Source organism: Triticum aestivum, chromosome 5D (assembly GCF_018294505.1).
Source record: "Triticum aestivum cultivar Chinese Spring chromosome 5D, IWGSC CS RefSeq v2.1, whole genome shotgun sequence".
Classification (NCBI taxonomy): domain Eukaryota; kingdom Viridiplantae; phylum Streptophyta; class Magnoliopsida; order Poales; family Poaceae; genus Triticum; species Triticum aestivum.
The window spans coordinates 75,472,300-75,494,335 of NC_057808.1; the positions used below are offsets into that span (position 1 = coordinate 75,472,300).

General features: G+C 43.2%; 1 protein-coding gene across 1 annotated transcript; it reads right to left on the reverse strand.

Annotated features, from left to right (window-relative positions):
* Positions 1 to 19,588: 19,588 nt before the first annotated feature.
* On the reverse strand, positions 19,589 to 20,907 carry LOC123124381 (probable carboxylesterase 13). Its single transcript, XM_044545005.1, has one exon. It carries the CDS (start codon positions 20,858 to 20,860, stop codon positions 19,805 to 19,807), a length of 1,056 nt encoding a protein of 351 aa, XP_044400940.1. The 5' UTR covers positions 20,861 to 20,907; the 3' UTR covers positions 19,589 to 19,804.
* Between the last annotated feature and the right edge of the window lie 1,129 nt (positions 20,908 to 22,036).

A 22,036-nucleotide genomic window follows, 5' to 3' on the forward strand; every position in this document is an offset into this window, starting at 1 on the left:
GCGGTTGATGTAGTCGAACGTCTTCGCGATCCAACCGATCCAAGTACCGAACGCACGGCACCTCCGCGATCTGCACACGTTCAGCTCGGTGACGTCCCTCGAACTCTTCATCCAGTTGAGGCCGAGGGAGAGTTTCGTCAGCATGACGACGTGGTGACGGTGATGATGAAGTTACCGACGCAGGGCTTCGCCTAAGCACTACGACGATATGACCGAGGTGTTGAACTGTGGAGGGGGGCACCGCACACGGTTAAGAGATTGTCCGTTGTGCCTTTGGGGTGCCCCCCTGTCCCCGTATATAAAGGAGGGGAGGAGGAGGCCGGCCAACAAGGGGCGCACCAGGGAGAGGGGAGTCCTACTAGGACTCCAGTCCTAGTAGGATTCGGCCCCACCCTTTTTTCCTTCTACTGGAGGGGGAAAAGGGGAAGGAGAGAGAGTAGGAGAAGGAAAGGGGGTGGCGCCCCCTTCCCAAGTCCAATTCGGCCTCCTCCCTTGTGGGGGGTGCACCATCCCCTTGTGGGCTGGTTAGCCTCCCTCTTATGGCCCATAAGGCCCATATCTTTCCCCGGGGGGTTCCGGTAACCTCCCGGTACTCCGGAAAAATGCCCGAATCACTCGGAACCATTCCGATGTCCGAATGCAACCTTCCAATATATGAATCTTTACCTCTCGACCATTTCGAGACTCCTCGTCATGTCCGTGATCTCATCCGGGACTCCGAACAAACTTCAGTACATCAAATCACATAACTCATAATACAAATCGTCATCGAACATTAAGCGTGCGGACCCTATGGGTTCGAGAACTATGTAGACATGACCGAGACACATCTCCGGTCAATAACCAATAGCGGAACCTGGATGCTCATATTGGCTCCTACATATTCTACGAAGATCTTTATCGGTCAAACTGCATAACATCATACGTTGTTCCCTTTGTCATCGGTATGTTACTTGCCCGAGATTCGGTCGTCGGTATCACCATACCTAGTTAAATCTCGTTACCGGCAAGTCTCTTTACTCATTCCGTAATGCATCATCCCGCAACTAACTCAGTAGTCACATTGCTTGCAAGGCTTATAGTGATGATCATTACCGAGAGGGCCCAGAGATACCTCTCCGATACTCGGAGTGACAAATCCTAATCTCGATCTATGCCAACTCAACAAACACCATCGGAGGCACCTGTAGAGCATCATTATAATCACCCAGTTACGTTGTGACGTTTGATAGCACACAAGGTGTTCATCCGGTATTCGGGAGTTGCATAATCTCATAGTCAGAGGAACATGTATAAGTCATGAAGAGAGCAATAACAATAAAACTAAATGATCATTATGCTAAGCTAACGGATGGGTCTTGTCCATCACATCATTCTCTAATGATGTGATCCCGTTCATCAAATGACAACACATGTCTATGGCTAGGAAACTTAACCATCTTTGATTAACGAGCTAGTCAACTAGAGGCATACTAGGGACACTCTGTTTTGTCCATGTATTCACACATGTATCAAGTTTCCGGTTAATACAATTCTAGCATTAATAATAAACATTTATCATGATATAAGGAAATATAAATAATAGCTTTATTATCTAGGGCATATTTCCTTCATAAACACCATGTCTAGCAGCTAGTCCTTAGTGGTTTTGGTCGTTTTGCAATGTTGGCTGGGTCACAGGTGAACTGTGGGAGTGGCTTTCTTCCTGGCAAGTTTCTGGACAGAAACTTGTGAGCTTTGCTGAGAGAATATATTGAGAATTAAGGGCTGTGCTTTGGGGTTTAGTAATCTCTTAGGAGGGTAATCAGGCTCAGAAAAGATCAGCCCGAAAAGATCAAGCAAAAATATACTTGTTGTACAAAGTGATCATACTGTCCAGAACAGAAATGATTTTCTGTATGAAAAATATTACAAAAATCTATGCAATATTTTTGCTCAGGAAGGTGCCCTAGGGTTCAAAGAATATTTGTGAATTTTCTCAGATTTTTGTGGGCAAAGGAAATGGGGGTTGCTTTGGAGCATACTTCTCTGAAGTGATTTTCACGGAAGAAAATGAATATTTTTCTTTTATGAAAAATATTCTTTGGGCTTTGGTTGGAGTTTTTCAGAGAAGGAAAAGTGGGTTAGAGGTGAATGAGTCACTTGGGTGAAAATCAAAGGTAGGCCCAAGTGTTCAAGTCCATTTGAATTGATTCAAAACTCCAAATCCAAAGCAAATGCAAATGAAAGTCCGGAAAAAGAGAGAAGGCAAATCCAGGCTGTTACACGAATGTAGCCATCCAATATATGAATCTTTATGTCTCGACCATTTCGAGACTCCTCGTCACGTTCGTGATCTCATCCGGGACTCCGAACAAACTTCGGTCATCAAATCACATAACTCATAATACAAATTGTCATCGAACGTTAAGCGTGCGGACCCTACAGGTTCGAGAACTATGTAGACATGACCGAGACACATTTCTGGTCAATAACTAATAGCGGAACCTGGATGCTCGTATTGGCTCCTACATATTCTATGAAGATCTTTATCGGTCAAACCGCATAACAACATACATCGTTCCCTTTGTCATCGGTATGTTACTTGCTCGAGATTCGATCGACGGTATCATCATACCTAGTTCAATCTCGTTGCCGGCAAGTCTCTTTACTCGTTCCGTAATGCATCATCCCGTAACTAACTCATTAGTCACATTGCTTGCAAGGCTTATAGTGATGTGCATTACCGAGAGGGCCCAGAGATACCTCTCTAATACACGGAGTGACAAATCCTAATCTCCATCTATGCCAACTCAACAAACACCATCGGAGACACCTGTAGAGCAACTTTATAATCACCCAGTTACATTGTGACGTTTGATAGCACACAAGGTGTTCCTCTGGTATTCGGGAGTTGCATAATCTCATAGTCAGAGGAACATGTATAAGTCATGAAGAAAGCAATAGCAATAAAACTAAACGATCATTATGCTAAGCTAACGGATGGGTCTTGTCCATCACATCATTCTCTAATGATGTGATCCCGTTCATCAAATGACAACACATGTCTATGGCTAGGAAACTTAACCATCTTTGATTAACGAGCTAGTCAAGTAGAGGCATACTAGGGACACTTTGTTTTGTCTATGTATTCACACATGTATCAAGTTTCCGGTTAATACAATTCTAGCATGAATAATAAACATTTATCATGATATAAGAAAATATAAATAACAACTTTATTATTGCCTCTAGGGCATATTTCCTTCACCCGATTGCTTTTTAAAAAATATAACAGTGACATGATTGTTTCTTTAAAAATATTTGGGCCCTACTTGTCATAACCTGTCAACGGTCAATCTAATATTTAAACCTAATGGTCAACCTGACGAGTGGGCCTGAGCCGTCATAATCTAGCTTAAAACTTAACTGCTCAACCATTAGGGTTTTTTGGAACAACCAATCAATTTTGTGGTAGTTTTTGGAAAATTAAGAAAAGTGGTAGTTTTTATAGACCTAGCCCATAATATGGTAGTTTTTTTTCCTATACACTCCAGAACATTAGGTTCATGAAAGTTTGCACGTATGTAAAACATTCAAGAAAGTATGTTGACAAAAAATAAGATAATATTTGTTGTTGTGCTATTGTATTGATTTGACCCTCGTATTTGGTATATATATATAAAGTACAATTGTGTGTGTGAGAGGGAGACTTAGAGTACAAGATAAGTTACTTCTAACATTCTCCTTGAGTCGTAGCAGGAGTGAAGCGGGCGATTGTGGTTGTATTTGAAGGCTTGCGCTTGTCGTCTTCTCTGGTATGCCATCATCACTGCATCTCTAATGGCTAACAGGCTAGCACCTTGGGCAGTGATCGCGTTATCTATGATGAGACTACTGCATCGACATGTCGTCACTACAATGACGACCCTACATGGCCACACGGTCCTGACAAAACAGATGTGTGCTCGATGGGTTTCTTCCGGTCCTCGTAAAATCAGTGGACTCATCACCAATGGCACCCTCTGACATTTGCAAGGTGCATCGTCCACAATTACACCTCCGTCATCTACGACATAGCACATTTTTATTGTGCCTCTAGTTCTGTGTGGGGTCATCATCCACGATGACTACATAATCGACCACGGCTACTACATGATTGGCTACCTCGACATAGATGTATATATACATGGCCACACCTACAACTACTCATCAGCAACAACTCCGGTCGACAGCGTCCGCCTTGTCACCAGCGTCCACGTCACTCCTGTTGTGACTATGGGAGGGAATAGAGGATAGACAAAGAATCCATCAGAAGGGCCCGCGGTCAACGCCCTAGGTGTTGACCTACCAGCCATTAGAGAAGCAGTGATGATGGCATAGCGAAGAAGATGACAAAAGCACAAGAATTCAAATTCAGTCGCAATCGTCCGCTTCACTCCCGCTACGACTGAGGGAAATGTTAGAAGTATAGGCATGATTAAGAAAGAAATAAGGAGATAGAGATATAATTAATTTAAACACATAATATCTTGCCTTGTACTTTAAGCGTTTTCTACTTTGTACTATAAATATACACATGAGGGCCACATCAATACAACAACAAATATTGTGGAGTTTCATATTTTCCAGATTCACAAGGGTGCATTTGAGCTCGGAAGTAAGAACTCAGAAACTCTATGTCTGACATGGAGTTTTTGCTCCCGGTGCACATGCTCTCGTCTTAACAGTGAAATCCGAAATAATAGTTAAAACTCCAAAAAAATACTAAACACTTTTTTACACGAGACATGTTTGAATGTTTCAGTTTCATGTAGGATTTTATGAAGAAAAAGCATTCGATGTGGTCAGGAAACAATATAACCATGTTGGGGAACGTAGTAATTTCAAAAAAATTCCTACGCACACGCAAGATCATGGTGATGCATAGCAACGAGAGGGGAGAGTTTTTTCCACGTACCCTCGTAGACCGTAAGCGGAGCGTTATGACAACGCGGTTGATGTAGTCGTACGTCTTAACGATTGACCCATCCTAGTACCGAACGTACGACACCTCCGTGATCTGCACACGTTTAGCTCGGCGACGTCCCACGAACTCACGATCCAGTAGAGCTTTGAGGGAGAGCTTCGTCAGCACAACGGCGTGATGACGGTGATGATGAAGTTACCGGCGCAGGGCTTCACCTAAGCACTACGGCGATATGACCAAGGTGGATTATGGTGGAGGGGGGCACCGCACACGGCTAAGAGATCAATGATCAACTTGTGTGTCCATGGGGTGCGCCCTCCCCGTATATAAAGGAGTGGAGGAGGGGGAGGGTCGGCCTCTCTGTGGCGGGCCCTGGAGGAGTCCCACTCCCACTGGGAGTAGGATCCCCCCCCCTTCCCTAGTTGGACTAGGAGAGAAGGAAGGGGGAGAGAGGGAGGAAGGAAAGGGGGGCGCCGCCCCACCTCCTAGTCCAATTCGGACCAGAGGGGGAGGGGCGCGTGGCCTGCCCTGGCCTCCTCTCTCTCTCCACTATGGCCCAATAAGGCCCATATACTTACCGGGGGGTTCCAGTAACCTCCCGGTACTCCGGTAAATTCCCGAATTCACCGGAACTATTCCGATGTCCAAATATAGGCTTCCAATATATCGATCTTTATGTCTCGACCATTTCGAGACTCCTCGTCATGTCCGTGATCATATCCGGGACTCCGAACAGCCTTCGGTACATTAAAACACATAAACTCATAATACCGATCGTCACCGAATGTTAAGCGTGCGGACCCTACGGGTTCGAGAACTATGTAGACATGACCGAGACTCATCTCCGGTCAATAACCAATAGCGGAACCTGGATGCTCATATTGGTTCCTACATATTCTACGAAGATCTTTATCGGTCAAACCGCATAACAACATACCTTGTTCCCTTCGTCATCGGTATGTTACTTGCCCGAGATTCGATCGCCGGTATCTCAATACCTAGTTCAATCTCGTTACCGGCAAGTCTCTTTACTCGTTCTGTAATGCATCATCCCGCAACTAACTCATTAGTCACATTGCTTGCAAGGCTTATAGTGATGTGCATTACCGATAGGGCCCAGAGATACCTCTCCGACAATCGGAGTGACAAATCCTAATCTCGATCTATGCCAACTCAACAAACACCATCGGAGACACCTATAGAGCATCTTTATAGTCACCCAGTTACGTTGTGACGTTTGATAGCACACAAAGTGTTCCTCCGGTATTCGGGAGTTGCATAATCTCATAGTCAGAGGAACATGTATAAGTCATGAAGAAAGCAATAGAAATAAACTAAACGATCAAGTGCTAAGCTAACGGAATGGGTCAAGTCAATCACATCATTCTCTAATGATGTGATCCCGTTGATCAAATGACAACTCATGTCTATGGCTAGGAAACTTAACCATCTTTGATCCAACGAGCTAGTCAGATAGAGGCATACTAGTGACACTCTATTTGTCTATGTATTCACACATGTACTAAGTTTCCGGTTAATACAATTATAGCATGAATAATAAAAATTTATCATGATATAAGGAAATATAAATAACAACTTTATTATTGCCTCTAGGGCATATTTCCTTCAGTCTCCCACTTGCACTAGAGTCAATAATCTAGTTCACATCGTCATGTGATTTAACACCAATAGTTCACATTGTCATGTGACCAACACCCAAAGGGTTTACTAGATTCAATAATCTAGTTCACATCGCTATGTGATTAACACCCAAAGAGTACTAAGGTGTGATCATGTTTTGCTTGTGAGAGAGGTTTAGTCAATGGGTCTGCCACATTCAGATCCGTATGTATTTTGCAAATTTCTATGTCTACAATGCTCTGCATGGAGTTACTTTAGCTAATTGCTCCCATTTTCAATATGTATCCGGATTGTGACTTAGAGTTATCTAGATCGGTGTCAAAGCTTGCATCGACGTAACTCTTTACGACGAACTCTTTATCACCTCCATAACCGAGAATAATTCCTTAGTTCTCTAAGGATAATTTTGACCAATGTCCAGTGATCTACTCCTAGATCAAAATTGTACTCCCTTGCCAAACTCAGGGCAGGGTATACAATAGGTCTGGTACACAGCATGGCATACTTTATAGAACCTATGGCTGAGGCATAGGGAATAACTTTCATTCTCTCTCTATCTTCTGCCGTGGTCGGGCTTTGAGTCTTACTCAACTTCACACCTTGCAACACAGGCAAGAACTCTTTCTTTGACTGTTCCATTTTGAACTACTTCAAAAACTTGTCAAGGTATGTACTCATTGAAAATAAACTTATCAAACGTCTTGATCTATCTCTATAGATCTTCATGCTCAATATGTAAGCAGCTTCACCGAGGTCTTTCTTTGAAAACCTCCTTTCAAACACTCCTTTATGCTTTTCAGAAAATTCTACATCATTTCCGATTGATAATATGTCATTCACATATACTTATCAGAAAGGTTGCAGTGCTCCCACTCACTTTCTTGTAAATACAGGCTTCATGGCAAGTCTGTATAAAACTATATGCTTTGATCAACTTATCAAAGCGTATATTCCAACTCCGAGATGCTTACACCAGTCCATAGATGGATTGCTGGAGCTTGCACATTTTGTTAGCACCTTTAGGATCGACAAAACCTTTTGGTTGCATCATATACAACTTTTCTTTAGTAAATCCATTAAGGAATGCAATTTTGACATCCATTTGCCAGATTTCATAAAATGCGGCAATTACTAACATGATTCGGACGGACTTAAGCATCGCTATGGGTCAGAAGGTCTCATCGTAGTCAACTCTTTGAACTTGTCGAAAACCTTTTGCAACAAGTCGAGCTTTGTATATAGTAACATTACCGTCAGCGTTAGTCTTCTTCTTGAAGATCCATTTATTCTCGATGGCTTGCCGATCATAGGGCAAGTCAACCAAAGTCCATACTTTATTCTCATACATGGATCCCATCTCAGATTTCATGGCCTCAAGCCATTTCGCGGAATCTGGGCTCATCATCGCTTCCTCATAGTTTGTAGGTTCGTCATGGTCAAGTAACATGACCTCCAGAACAGGATTACCGTACCACTCTGGTGCGGATCTTACTCTGGTTGACCTACGAGGTTCAGTAGTAACTTCATCTGAAGTCACATGATCATCATCATTAGCTTCCTCACTAATTGGTGTAGGAGTCACAAGAACAGTTTTCTGTGATGAACTACTTTCCAATAAGGGAGCAGGTACAGTTACCTCATCAAGTTCTACTTTCCTCCCACTCACTTCTTTCGAGAGAAACTCCTTCTCTAGAAAGGATCCATTCTTAGCAACGAATGTCTTGCCCTCGGATCTGCGAAAGAAGGTGTACCCAACAGTATCCTTTGGGTATCCTATGAAGGCACATTTCTTCGATTTGGGTTCGAGCTTATCAGGTTGACGCTTTTTCACATAAGCATCGCAGCCCCAAACTTTAAGAAACGACAACTTTGGTTTCTTGCCAAACCACAATTCATAAGGTATCGTCTCAACGGATTTAGATGGTGCCCTATTTAACGTGAATGCAGCCATCTCTAAAGCATAACCCCAAAATGATAGCGGTAAATCAGTAAGAGACATCATAGATCACATCATATCTAGTAAAGTACGATTACGACGTTTGGACACACCATTATGTTGTGGTGTTCCGGGTGGCGTGAGTTGCGAAACTATTCCGCGTTGTTTTAAATGAAGACCAAACTCATAACTCAAATATTCTCCTCCACGATCAGATCGTAGAAACTTTATTTTCTTGTTACGATGATTTTCTACTTCACCCTGAAATTCTTTGAACTTTTCAAATGTTTCAGACTTATGTTTCATTAAGTAGATATACCCATATCTGCTCAAATCATCTGTGAAGGTGAGAAAATAACGATACCCGCTGCGAGCCTCAACATTCATCGGACCACATACATCACTATGTATGATTTCCAACAAATCTGTTGCTCGCTCCATTGTTCCGGAGAACGACGTTTTAGTCATCTTGCCCATGAGGCATGGTTCACAAGTACCAAGTGATTCATAATCAAGTGATTCCAAAAGTCCATCAGAATGGAGTTTCTTCATGCGCTTTACACCAATATGACCTAAACGGCAGTGCCACAAATAAGTTGCAATATCATTATCAACTCTGCATCTTTTGGCTTCAATATTATGAATATGTGTATCACTACTATCGAGATTCAAAAAGAATAGACCACTCTTCAAGGGTGCATGACCATAAAAGATATTACTCATATAAATAGAAAAACCATTATTCTCAGATTTAAATGAATAACCGTCTCGCATCAAACAAGATCCAGATATAATGTTCATGCTCAACGCTGGCACCAAATAACAATTATTCAGGTCTAAAACCAATCCCAAAGGTAGATGTAGAGGTAGCGTGCCGACCGCGATCACATCGACTTTGGAACCATTTCCCACGCGCATCGTCACCTCGTCCTTAGCCAATCTTCGCTTAATCCGTAGACCCTGTTTCAAGTTGCAAATATTAGCAACAGAACCAGTATCAAATACCCAGGCACTACTGCGAGCATTAGTAAGGTACACATCAATAACATGTATATCACATATACCTTTGTTCACCTTGCCATCCTTCTTATCCGCCAAATACTTGGGGCATTTCCGCTTCCAGTGACCAGTCCCTTTGCAGTAGAAGCACTCAGTCTCAGGCTTAGGTCCAGACTTGGGCTTCTTCACTTGAGCAGCAACTTGCTTGCCGTTCTTCTTGAAGTTCCCCTTCTTCCCTTTACCTTTTTTCTTGAAACTTGAAGCTCCTTTATGATTTCTACCTCCACGGCCTTTAGCATCGCGAAGAGCTCGGGAATTGTCTTATCCATGCCTTGCATGTTATAGTTCATCACGAAGCTCTTGTAGCTTGGTGGCAGTGATTGAAGAATTCTGTCAATGACACTATCATCCGGAAGATTAACTCCCAGTTGAATTAAGTGATTGTTATACCCAGACATTTTGAGTATATGCTCACTGACAGAACTATTCTCCTCCATCTTGCAGCTGTAGAACTTATTGGAGACTTCATATCTCTCAATCCGGGCATTTGCTTGAAATATTAACTTCAACTCCTGGAACATTTCATATGCACCATGACGATCAAAACGTCGTTGAAGTCCCGGTTCTAAGCCGTAAAGCATGGCACACTGGACTATCGAGTAGTCATCGGCTTTGCTCTGCCAGACGTTCATAACATCTGGCGTTGCTCCTGCAGCAGGTTTGGCACCTAGCGGTGCTTCCGGGACGTAATTCTTCTGTGCAGCAATGAGCATAATCCTCAAGTTACGGACCCAGTCCGTGTAGTTGCTACCATCATTTTTCAACTTAGCTTTCTCTAGGAACGCATTAAAATTCAACGGAACAACAGCACGGGCCATCTATCTACAACAACATAGACATGCAAAATACTTACTAAGTTCATGATAAATTAAAGTTCAATTAATCAAATTACATAAGAACTCCCACTTAGATAGACATCCCTCTAATCATCTAAGTGATCACGTGATCCATATCAACTAAACCATGTCCGATCATCACGTGAGATGGAGTAGTTTTCAATGGTGAACATCACTATGTTGATCATATCTACTATATGATTCACGCTCGACCTTTCGGTCTCAGTGTTCCGAGGCCATATCTGCATATGCTAGGCTCGTCACGTTTAACCCGGGTATTCTGCATGTGCAAAACTGGCTTGCACCCGTTGTATGTGAACATAGAGCTTATCACACCCGATCATCACGTGGTGTCTCGGCACGACAAACTTTCGCAATGGTGCATACTCAGGGAGAACACTTATACCTTGAAATTTAGTGAGAGATCATCTTATAATGCTACCGTCGATCTAAGCAAAATAAGATGCATAAAGGATAAACATCACATGCAATCAATATAAGTGATATGATATGGCCATCATCATCTTGTGCCTTTGATCTCCATCTCCAAAGCACCGTCATGATCACCATCGTCATCGGCGCGACACCTTGATCTCCATCGTAGCATCGTTGTCGTCTCGCCAACTATTGCTTCAACGACTATCGCTACCGCTTAGTGATAAAGTAAAGCAATTACATGGCGATTGCATTTCATACAATAAAGCGACAACCATATGGCTCCTGCCAGTTGCCGATAACTTTGTTACAAAACATGATCATCTCATACAATAAAATTTAGCATCATGTCTTGACCATATCACATCACAACATGCCCTGCAAAAACAAGTTAGACGTCCTCTACTTTGTTGTTGCAAGTTTTACGTGGCTGCTACGGGCTGAGCAAGAACCGTTTTTACCTACGCATCAAAACCACAATGATATTTCATCAAGTATGTGCTGTTTTAACCTTCACAAGGACCGGGCGTAGCCACACTCGATTCTACTAAAGTTGGAGAAACTGACACCCGCCAGCCACCTGTGTGCGAAGCACGTCGGTAGAACCAGTCTCGCGTAAGCGTACGCGTAATGTCGGTCCGGGCCGCTTCATCCAACAATAAAGTCGAATCAAAGTATGACATGCTGGTAAGCAGTATGACTAGTATCGCCCACAACTCACTTGTGTTCTACTCGTGCATATAACATCTACGCATAAACCTGGCTCGGATGCCACTGTTGGGGAACGTAGTAATTTCAAAAAAATTCCTACGCACACGCAAGATCATGGTGATGCATAGCAACGAGAGGGGAGAGTGTTGTCCACGTACCCTCGTAGACCATAAGCGGAAGCGTTATGACAACGCGGTTGATGTAGTCGTACGTCTTCACGATCGACCGATCCTAGTACCGAACGTACGGCACCTCCGCGATCTGTACACGTTCAGCTCGGCGACGTCCCACGAACTCACGATTCAGTAGAGCTTCGAGGGAGAGCTTCGTCAGCACGACAGCGTGATGACGGTGATGATGAAGTTACCGGCGCACAGCTTCGCCTAAGCACTACGACGATATGACCGAGGTGGATTATGGTGGAGGGGGCACCGCGCACGGCTAAGAGATCAATGATCAACTTGTGTGTCCATGGGGTGCCCCCTCCCCGTATATAAAGGAGTGGAGGAGGGGGGAGGGTCGGCCTCTCTATAGCGCGCCCTGGAGGAGTCCTACTCCCAGTGGGAGTAGGATCCCCCCCTTCCCTAGTTGGACTAGATAGAAGGAAGGGGGAGAGGGAGGAAGGAAAGGGGGGCGCGGCCTGCCCTGGCCTCCTCTCTCTCTCTCTCTCTCCACTATGGCCCAATAAGGCCCATATACTTACCGGGGGGTTCCGGTAACCTCCCGGTACTCCGGTAAATTCCCGAATTCACCCGGAACTATTCCGATGTCCAAATATAGGCTTCCAATATATCGATCTTTCTGTCTCGACCATTTCGAGACTCCTCGTCATGTCCGTGATCATATCCGGGACTCCGAACTGCCTTTGGTACATCAAAACACATAAACTCATAATGCCGATCATCACCGAACGTTAAGCGTGCGGACCCTACGGGTTCGAGAACTATATAGACATGACCGAGACTCATCTCCGGCCAATAACCAATAGCGGAACCTGGATGCTCATATTGGTTCCTACATAATCTATGAAGATCTTTATCGGTCAAACCGCAACATACGTTGTTCCCTTTGTCATCGGTATGTTACTTGCCCGACATTCGATCGTCGGTATCTCAATACCTAGTTCAATCTCGTTACCAGCAAGTCTCTTTACTCGTTCCGTAATGCATCATCTCGCAACTAACTCATTAGTCACATTGCTTGCAAGGCTTATAAGCATTACCGAGAGGGCCCAGAGATACCTCTCCGACAATTGGAGTGACAAATCCTAATCTCGATCTATGCCAACTCAACAAACACCATCGAAGACACCTGTAGAGCATCTTTATAGTCACCCAGTTACGTTGTGACGTTTGATAGCACACAAAGTGTTCCTCCGGTATTCGGGAGTTGCATAAATCTCATAGTCATAGGAACATGTATAAGTCATGAAGAAAACAATAGCAATAAACTAAACGATCAAGCGCTAAGCTAACGGAATGGGTCAAGTCAATCACAGCATTCTCTAATGATGTGATCCCGTTGATCAAATGACAACTCATGTCTATGGCTAGGAAACTTAACCATCTTTGATCCAACAAGCTAGTCAAGTAGAGGCATACTATTGACGCTCTCTTTGTCTATGTATTCACACATGTACTAAGTTTTCGGTTAATACAATTCTAGCATGAATAATAAACATTTATCATGATATAAGGAAATATAAATAACAACTTTATTATTGCCTTTAGGGCATATTTCCTTCAAACCAATACTCCGAAAAAGCTCATTTTTGAATAATTTTGGGTGCTTTTTCTTTACCCAAAGCATCACAAATGCGATCATTTAACGAAAATTTATACATAAAGAGAACACACAAGAATGTTTGTCTAAAAGTATCATAATTCATTATACTATTTTCTGAAATTTACAGTCTACCTGGATGGATTTTCACCTGGGTAGAGAGCAGAATGACACTTGGAAATAGTGGTGTCAGAGGAATTGCCGTCATACCTAACTTTTGTCGGCCCTTCTCTCCATTGACACCACTACAATATCACATACTGGCTATTCAGGTGCTGACAAATGTCATCGGCTTCCTTGCACGCATGTGTCATTATGTTAACATATGTTTTTTCTTCCGGACGATGTTGGCATATTTTAATCGTGTGTCAATCACTATTTATCAAAGCACGACTTTGTATTCTATCTTCACGCTCTACGAATGCAAGTCCAATTATAACATACTCCCTTCATTTCATAATGTAGCGCGTTAACGTTTTTCAAGATTACTATAAATTTAATTAACATGAGCGACTGCGGTGGGAGCACGACAGATATCTTTGAATTCGTATTCAAAAGGTGTTTTCAAAGGTATAAATTTTCAGTAAAATTATTTATATATTATTGGTCTAATCTATACCTACTATTAAAGGGAATAGGTATTCTTAGTTTGGTTCCGCTTTGTTTCATCCTATTTTGATGATTTTTATGGCCGCACCTCAGCCCGCTCGCCGCCCCCGCTGCCGCGGTCGCACCTCAGCCCGCCTGCCGGTGTGGAGCGAGACTTCCAGATCACCCGGCGGCTGGGGTTGGAGGACTGCGTTGCCACAGCTCCGCATCGGACGCGAGCACGACATGGCGCAGCTGCCTCCTTTCCCGTGACGAGAAAGCCATAGCCCCCGCTAATCTCTTCTTATTATTCACCCTGAATCTATCTGACACATACAGTACATGCTTATGTATTGTCTTAATGATTATCCTATTTTTCTTAGGAATCAACTTGCGTTTTCTGCAATGTCACCAGTTCATGAGGCACAGTATGAGTATATCTTGGAATTGATTCAGAGGCATTTTAATTTTGGTGTAGCTTGCATTTTATTCCACAGAAACAGAATTGATGATACTCAATCAACAAATTCAATTTTTTTTGGGATTAACAAATTCTTGTTTGATATGTATGTAATCAGTCAATCATTTGGAGAGAATGAGGCTGGACCTCGTGGCCAACCAGGAATTGCCAACAACCTTGAACAAGTTTATGTTCCAGGAAGATGTTGGTTAATTTCTTCGAGATGGAGTGGCACAAATGGTTACCTTGAACAAGTTTATGTTCCAGGAAGATGTTGGTTAATTTCTTTGAGATGGAGTGGTACAAATGGTTATTTCTTGGCGCTCCTCACCGGCGGAATCTACGAACTTGCTTGCAACCGTGGTGGACTGCGTTTGTGTTTGTTCGGATGCTTAGGTCGATTGCCTGTTTTGTGCAGTTCCATTGTGAAGTGGCTGACGGCATGCAATGCATAGACAAAGCAAAAGTCAGTATGGAGCAAATATGAGTTCGATTGCTCTTGTGTACGACTACTAATTTAAGTTTGGATAGCTATTTCTCTAAATGTAGCCAGGGCACTGTATTCATTTGCTTTTCTTTGCTTTTTTCAGGACAATTTCACTTCTATTTTGTTGTTAGTGACTGATGGAGGCGTCACTCCCACCACGGCGGCGACGGCAACCTTCCCCTCTCCAGCCGCGGTGGTCGCAGTGTACCGCTCCAACGCCATCTGACACAACCGTCTTGTGGTGGAGGAGGGCCACCTCGAGCATATCGGGGAAGCGGTGAGCGCGGGCGTCGCCACATGTTCTGCCGAGTCGTCAATATCAGTTTCTAGGTGTGTGAGCGCGCTGTCTGGTGCTTCTCTTTTACGGTGTCCGTGAGCACAAGCACAGCGTGTTCCAAGTATTAACTGGGTGAGTGTGCTCCCGTTGGGTTCTGTATGTGGACATTGTGGCCAGTGAACTGGAAATTTCTCTGATGGTCGACAACAAGGTACCCCACTGCTCTGAATATTTACATGGTTAATGTGAGTTGAATCATCAAAGGTCTGCGCGTTGTAATGGTTGAAAAATTCATTGCATTAGAGAAAACTGAACGGTCTATCAGTTCTCTAATAATACATATTACAAAATGTACCTTTCCGTTCGATTTTGGAGCAGGCTCAGACTCACAGAGAACTCCCAGCAACCTCATCTTTTGTGGATATTAGATGGATATTAAATCCAGTAAGCCTCCAATAGATAAACAAAGTCAATTTTTTGTTTGTAATTTGCATGACGGGGTTCTAGCTAATTTACGATTGTGTCTACAACAGACTACCTCTGCCTGAAGATTTGAGGTGTGACTCAAATTTCATGCTGTTAGAAATCAACAATGGAGATTTCAGTTTTTGTCATGTATATTCGTACGAATTTCATGTTTAGCGGATCATAAAATTTTATTCTATAATCAGATCTTGGTATGGTTTCAGATTTTTCAGAGAAGAAAGAAGTCTAGAGGTGTGGAAGTTTGTTTTTAGGGGGAATCACGTTTGCAGAATATACACTGATTTGAGGAATTCAGATGTTACCCATGATCATACATGGATGTAGTTTATGAGCAACTATCTTATGTTGATGGTGTGTAAGCATATCAGCCTCCCGATTGCCTATTTCATTCCTCATGGGACCATTATGGCTGGGCTAATGGAAGTATATCAAAATTCTATACTGAACGTCCGCTACATAGAAAGCTAGCCAAGCAACATCAGAACGGCCCTCCTCAGCTAGGTTGTGCATCACTAAGATGATAAGATTACAGATTTACAATACTAATTTCCATAGATTTATAATTGTTTACGCTCGCTGTTTACGGACGAAATTCAGGATAAACACATTACAGGCAGATGGTTTTGTGTGAGGCTAATATTTTAATAGGAGGTAGCATTGTCTTGATGTGGCTTATTGCTAGGCTAAAGGGCTTCTTACTAACTTTGCTAGGCTAAAGGGCTTGCTAGGCTAGGCTAAAGATGATAAGAAACGAATTGATTAAGATGTGTAGCATGTCTTGCGTTTTATTACCCGATCCATGTTTTAGACCAATATTTTATAGCTGGCTTCTTACTAACTTTGCACATATATACATGCTAAATTGTATAGCGTCTTATATTCCAACGAGCTATGATGGATTTTACGGTACTATATTCATAGAAGTCTACTTTTTTTTCGTAGTAAACTATAGTTAATTGATGACTAACCTGATGATGGATTTACTGTCCTATAGCTTCTATAATTTACCGCACTATATTTTTTCTGATTGTTTGAATTTACAGTAAGCTTATGTTTGAATTTACACTACCCTGATCGAAGGTGTACAATCCTATGACTTCTGTAATTTACAGTAGTAGCCTAAAGGTTGTGATTGTTGTATTTTACAGTGACCTGGTATAGATTTCACACTATATAGTTACCTGAATTTATAGTGCTACATTTTTCTGAACTATTGGTGTTCTAGACATCTTTTGATGATGCTCTTAGGTGTTGATCCTTATTTTTACTGGAAGAACTATTTTAAGGAGATGTTGAGAGTACTGACCTGCAGTTTTTCTTCTTGGTGTGACTGTAGTTTCCTGATTGTGTAGCTATTCTGTCCCCTTCTTCCTCCATCCTCTTTTTTTACTGAAGTTCCAGTATCTTTGTTGTGATCTGGTTGTTATTGACTGGAATTTTAGTAAAATGAACACTGTAAAATTCGTCAAAGTTGAATATGTGATACACTTTAAAAGTTACTGCTTATTCATAGTGAGTTGACTGTAAATTTCAACTGAAGCCACTGTATTTAAAGCTTCATGACGATGAAATGTTTAGTATGTGATTAGTTCATCATGTGTTGATCACTGTACAGCAGGTTGATGATTTTACGGCAGCCTAATGATGAATTTATAGTATGTTTGTGTCCAGGAGTTTCTTCCACAAGTATCAACTTCAGATCCTTAATAATGCCATGATAATTTCACTTTTTGTTCCAGAATTGCTATGAAGAAAGCAAAACTGTCAATAACCTTGAGAAGGTCGTGAGAGTACTGACCTGGCTGTGTTGCATTTTGGGCCCTTACATTGCTCGCTCATGGATCACAGAGCGCATAGGTCATACATACACGTGCCATGTTTGTAGTGCCTGAAAAAATTGGTTGAATGCCCCTTTATTTCCAGTCAAGTTTTTTTCCCGTTGGTGTCAGATTGTTACTGGGTGACATATTTGATTGAAGGCTAATTCAATTTCAGTCGATTGTAATATAGAAACTCCCTTTTTTTAATATCGAAGTGTTCTCTGTGGGGGAGTCCTATACGTGCACCCTCCCTCGCGCGCTGGGCGTTCTCATGAGCAGGCCCATTTTTCTTTTTCTTTCTATTTTCGTTTTTTATTTTTCTTTTCTCTTTTTTCAACTTAATTTTTCAATTTGTTTGCAAAATTATTTTAAAATTCTTGGACATTCTTTTGTTCACCGAATTAAAAAAATCATTTATGTAAAAATAATGTTCAACAATTCAGAAAATGTTCATTGAATTCAATTTTTTTCATCACATTTAAAAGATGATCATCAAAATTTAAAATTTGTTCACTGACATAAAAAAAGTTCATTAAATTCAAATTTTCTACATTGTTTTCAAAAAATGTTCTTTTGAAATTGTAGACATTTTTTGAATTCAAGAACTGTTTTTGACAATTTAAAACTCACATTTTTTTGAAAATTTATAATCTTTTTGTAATCCCAAATTATTTTAACATAGAATAAAACAAAAACAGGAAATAAAAATGAAAAGTAAAATGAATAAAAATACAGGGATCGTCCTCCCCGCGAATTGGCCGGCCCAACAGGGGCGCGCGGGGGGCTGGGGGTCATTTCTCTGTGTGAAGTGTCTGTGTCAATTGCTTTGTTTGGGCCAAGCTGAAATAATGAAAAATACAAGACACGTATAAAAAAACTCAACATAGTAAAAATAGGTTTATAATAAGTACATAGTTAAATATATTCAAACTTTTTAAAAATGGGTCAAAATTCCCAAAAGTTGTTCCATTTTCTAAAAAAATGCATTTAGAAATGGTCAAAAACTAATAATATTTTAATTTTTATTAATAAAGCATTTATTTTTATTTAAAAATATCATGCTTTTCAAAAAGAAGAAAAGAAAACAGATTCAGAGACTATTTCATGAACTATTCTTCAATCATGCCAAAAATGCCAAGGTGGCTTCTTAATGACCAAAATTCAACCGAGAAGCAATGATCAGTGTAACATTAATAGCGACATCTATTAGAACTGAATATAAGAAATGGTGTGTAATGACAAAGAATTCCTTCAGGACTTTGCGGAGTCGAAGGTTTGCTAGGTGCGCCGTTCGACGAACAAAGTGGCCCATGTTTTAGCTAAGGAAGGATGTACGATTAAGCTTTGTAAAATATGGTTCCATGTCCCGCCGGCGTTTGTTATCACGCTGGTAGGCTCGGAATTAATGGAAACTGGTTAATAAATCACAGCGATTTCAACTATAAAGAAGTACGTAATGACATATGAAGCAGGTTTTGCAAGATTTCATGCCCGTTGTAACGCACGGGCATTTGTACTAGTTTATGATCAATGATGAATCTTAAAAAATATGGACGCACTACATTATGAAACGGAGGAATATCTTGTACAATGCATCCGACACAATTCTAACATCGAAATATGACACAATTCTAACATAAAATCGCATGCGGCCATGTCGTTATCATCGAGAAAGAAAGATTAAATAAATAGTATGCAGCAGTCAAGTTTATAAAGATTTGCACTTAGCCATCTCCACCCATCAATAGCTGAGCTCGGAAGCAAACCGAGCGTAGCTCATCTGGTCAGATTGTGGAACTTACCCACTAGGATTCAAGTCCTAGCCTTGATATTGGTGGTCCTATTTTCCTGGATGTATTTCAGACCTTTCAGCAATATGCGTTCAGTGAAAGAAAACGTTCTCGTCGACTTATGAAGACGTCTGTAACGATTTTGTCAATCTCAAGATGATATGTCGGTTTAGTCTGTTAGATATGCTCATAGAGATAGGGTGTGCATGTATGTATTTATAGAGACGAGTTTATATGGGTTAAAAAATAGCTGATGATATGTCGGTTTAGTCTGTTAGATATGCTCATAGAGATAGGGTGTGCATGTATGTATTTATAGAGACGAGTTTATATGGGTTAAAAAATAGCTGGAATTAAAAGAAAGATACTAGTAATCATTGAAGCCAACAACAGAAGCACTGGCTCCTAGCTCAAGCACAAGAGCAGAAAGGAACCATGGTTTGGAAAACCCGGGAATAATCTGAGCAAAAGGTCCAGTAAATCATGCGTTAATTCCACCATCGGTGGTGACAGATCACAGATGAACCCAGCATCGATCGTTTCGTTTCCTAGCTCCGCTTGATGAACGAGACGACGGCGTCCATCTCCCTCTCCGCCTTGTCGCCCCAGCCGGACTTCTCCAGGAAGTAGACGTGCCCCTCGCCGTCGGTCTGGTACAGCACCGCCTCCTTCCCTGTCCACGCGCTCCCCCTCAGCGCCTCCACGTACATCCGGCCCCTGTCCCGCATCGTGTCCAGCTCCCCCACGGTGACCAGTGCTCGCCGGCAGCCGAGCGCCGCCCAGTCCTCCGCCGGCATCGCCAGCGGGTCGATGAACGGGTGGTCGGTCCCGTACCTCCCCGCGCACACGAAGCCCCACGACCTCTCCACCCTCTGCAGGAACCTGGGGTCCGTGCCCTCCGACGGCACCAGATCCTTGCCGCGGAAGTACGGATGCAGGAGCACCAGCCCTTCGATCCGCGCGCCCGCCGGCAGCCCGTTCTCTCCGCCGCCGGCCCTTGTTGCCATGTGGTGCGCGATGTTGGCGCCGGCGCTGTCGCCCGCGACGAAGACGCGTGCCGCGTCGCCGTGCTCGGCCAGCCACGGCTCCCGCCCGGCGGATGGCGCGCAGCTCGCCAGGGCCCAGCCGAGCGCGGCCCACGCGTCGTCGTAGGCGGCCGGGAGCGGGTGCTCGGGCGCGAGGCGGTAGTCGACGGACACGGCCACGACGCCGGCCGCGGCCACGAGGGCGTTGAGGAAGCGGTGGTGCGTGCCGGAGAAGGCCGAGTGGACGGCGAAGGCGCCCCCGTGGAAGTAGACGAGGACGGGGAGCTTCTCGGACCGCGGGACGTCCTTCGGGAGGTAGAGCCGCGCGGCCAGGCCGGCGCCGGCGTCGATGACGACGTCCTTGCAGGTGACGCCCGTGGCGGCGTCCGTGCCGGTGTCGACTCTGGACGCGCCCATGAGACGGTGGACCCGGCCGCTCTTGTAGCGGATGAGGAACGGCGAGAAGTCGAAGTCGACCTCGGTGTCCGGATCCATGGCCGCAGTCGCGCGCGGTCGAGTTTCCGACGAGGGGGAGCGAAGTGTGTGCACGATTGCAGTTTTGCAGCACGCCTCGGTCATGGCTCCCGGAGTAAAAAATCGTATCACTGGTGGCCATCACGGACCATTTCGTGGACTGAATTAACAATTCCATCCACCTTGGAATCGAGGTGGAAACAGGAGCCATGGTCGGGCAATCCGCACAATCGCATGCTTGCTCAAATTCGCCGCACGCTGAACAATTGAAATCGATCCCAAAAACAAAGTACTCCAGTCTGGTCATTTCCACACGAATTAACATAAACAATTCAGATTAACGTAAACAATCATTTCCATTGCAACCATCAACCCGCCCCCTTAAACAGTGACCTGTGCGATGACGGCAACGTTTTACAACGTGTTATCTTTTTTTCTTTGAAAAAACTTCGTCGATCTATTCATCACCAGTAGAATTAGTGCAAAGAACACCAGATATGAAAAACTACGTTCAGGTTCGTAGACAACCTGATGATGATTAGAGCGAACCGAAAATGTGATGTCGTCATTGCCCCATCACCGGAGCAGAGCAAAATTTAAATTTGTTGCAGTAAACAGTTGGTAAGTTACCGTGCTAAGAACACACATGACCAACGCAGGGAAAAAAATTGTCATCTATGGAGAAAAGCATAGACCGAAAAGATCCAACATGTAGACGCACAAACATTGACGAACAAAGAACGGATCCACGCGGATCTATCAAAGACAAAAGCTGATCAAATCCCACGAGATCCGCCAGAGACAAGCTTCCACACACCCTTCGACGACGGTAGAAGCATCATCGAGACAGAGGCTAAGTGGGGAGAAACTTATCCCATCCCAGGAAACCGCCACCGCCTCACGTTTCTGAGCAGGACATAAATCCTACCAAAACTAAGAAAAAACCCTAAAAGCAAAACCTTCCACCGGCGAGAATTGAGATCCACCATGCCTCCAAGCACATTATATTTCAAGTTTGTTCAATACATATGCAATTGTGCAACAAATTTATGCCGCTGCTCTATTTTACATCATCTATGGGAGTTGGATTTTTTTTGATGATGTAAATTTCACTCCAATCACTTTTTGATGATGTAGCTCTTAGGGTATCTTCAATGCCGCCCCTCAAACCACCCGCAACCGTCCGAACCGCATGGTCTGGACGTGTTTTTTCATCCAACGTGGTCCCACATTAGTCTGTTCGGCGGGCCGAGCACACTTTTCCCCGTGAACAGGAGACAA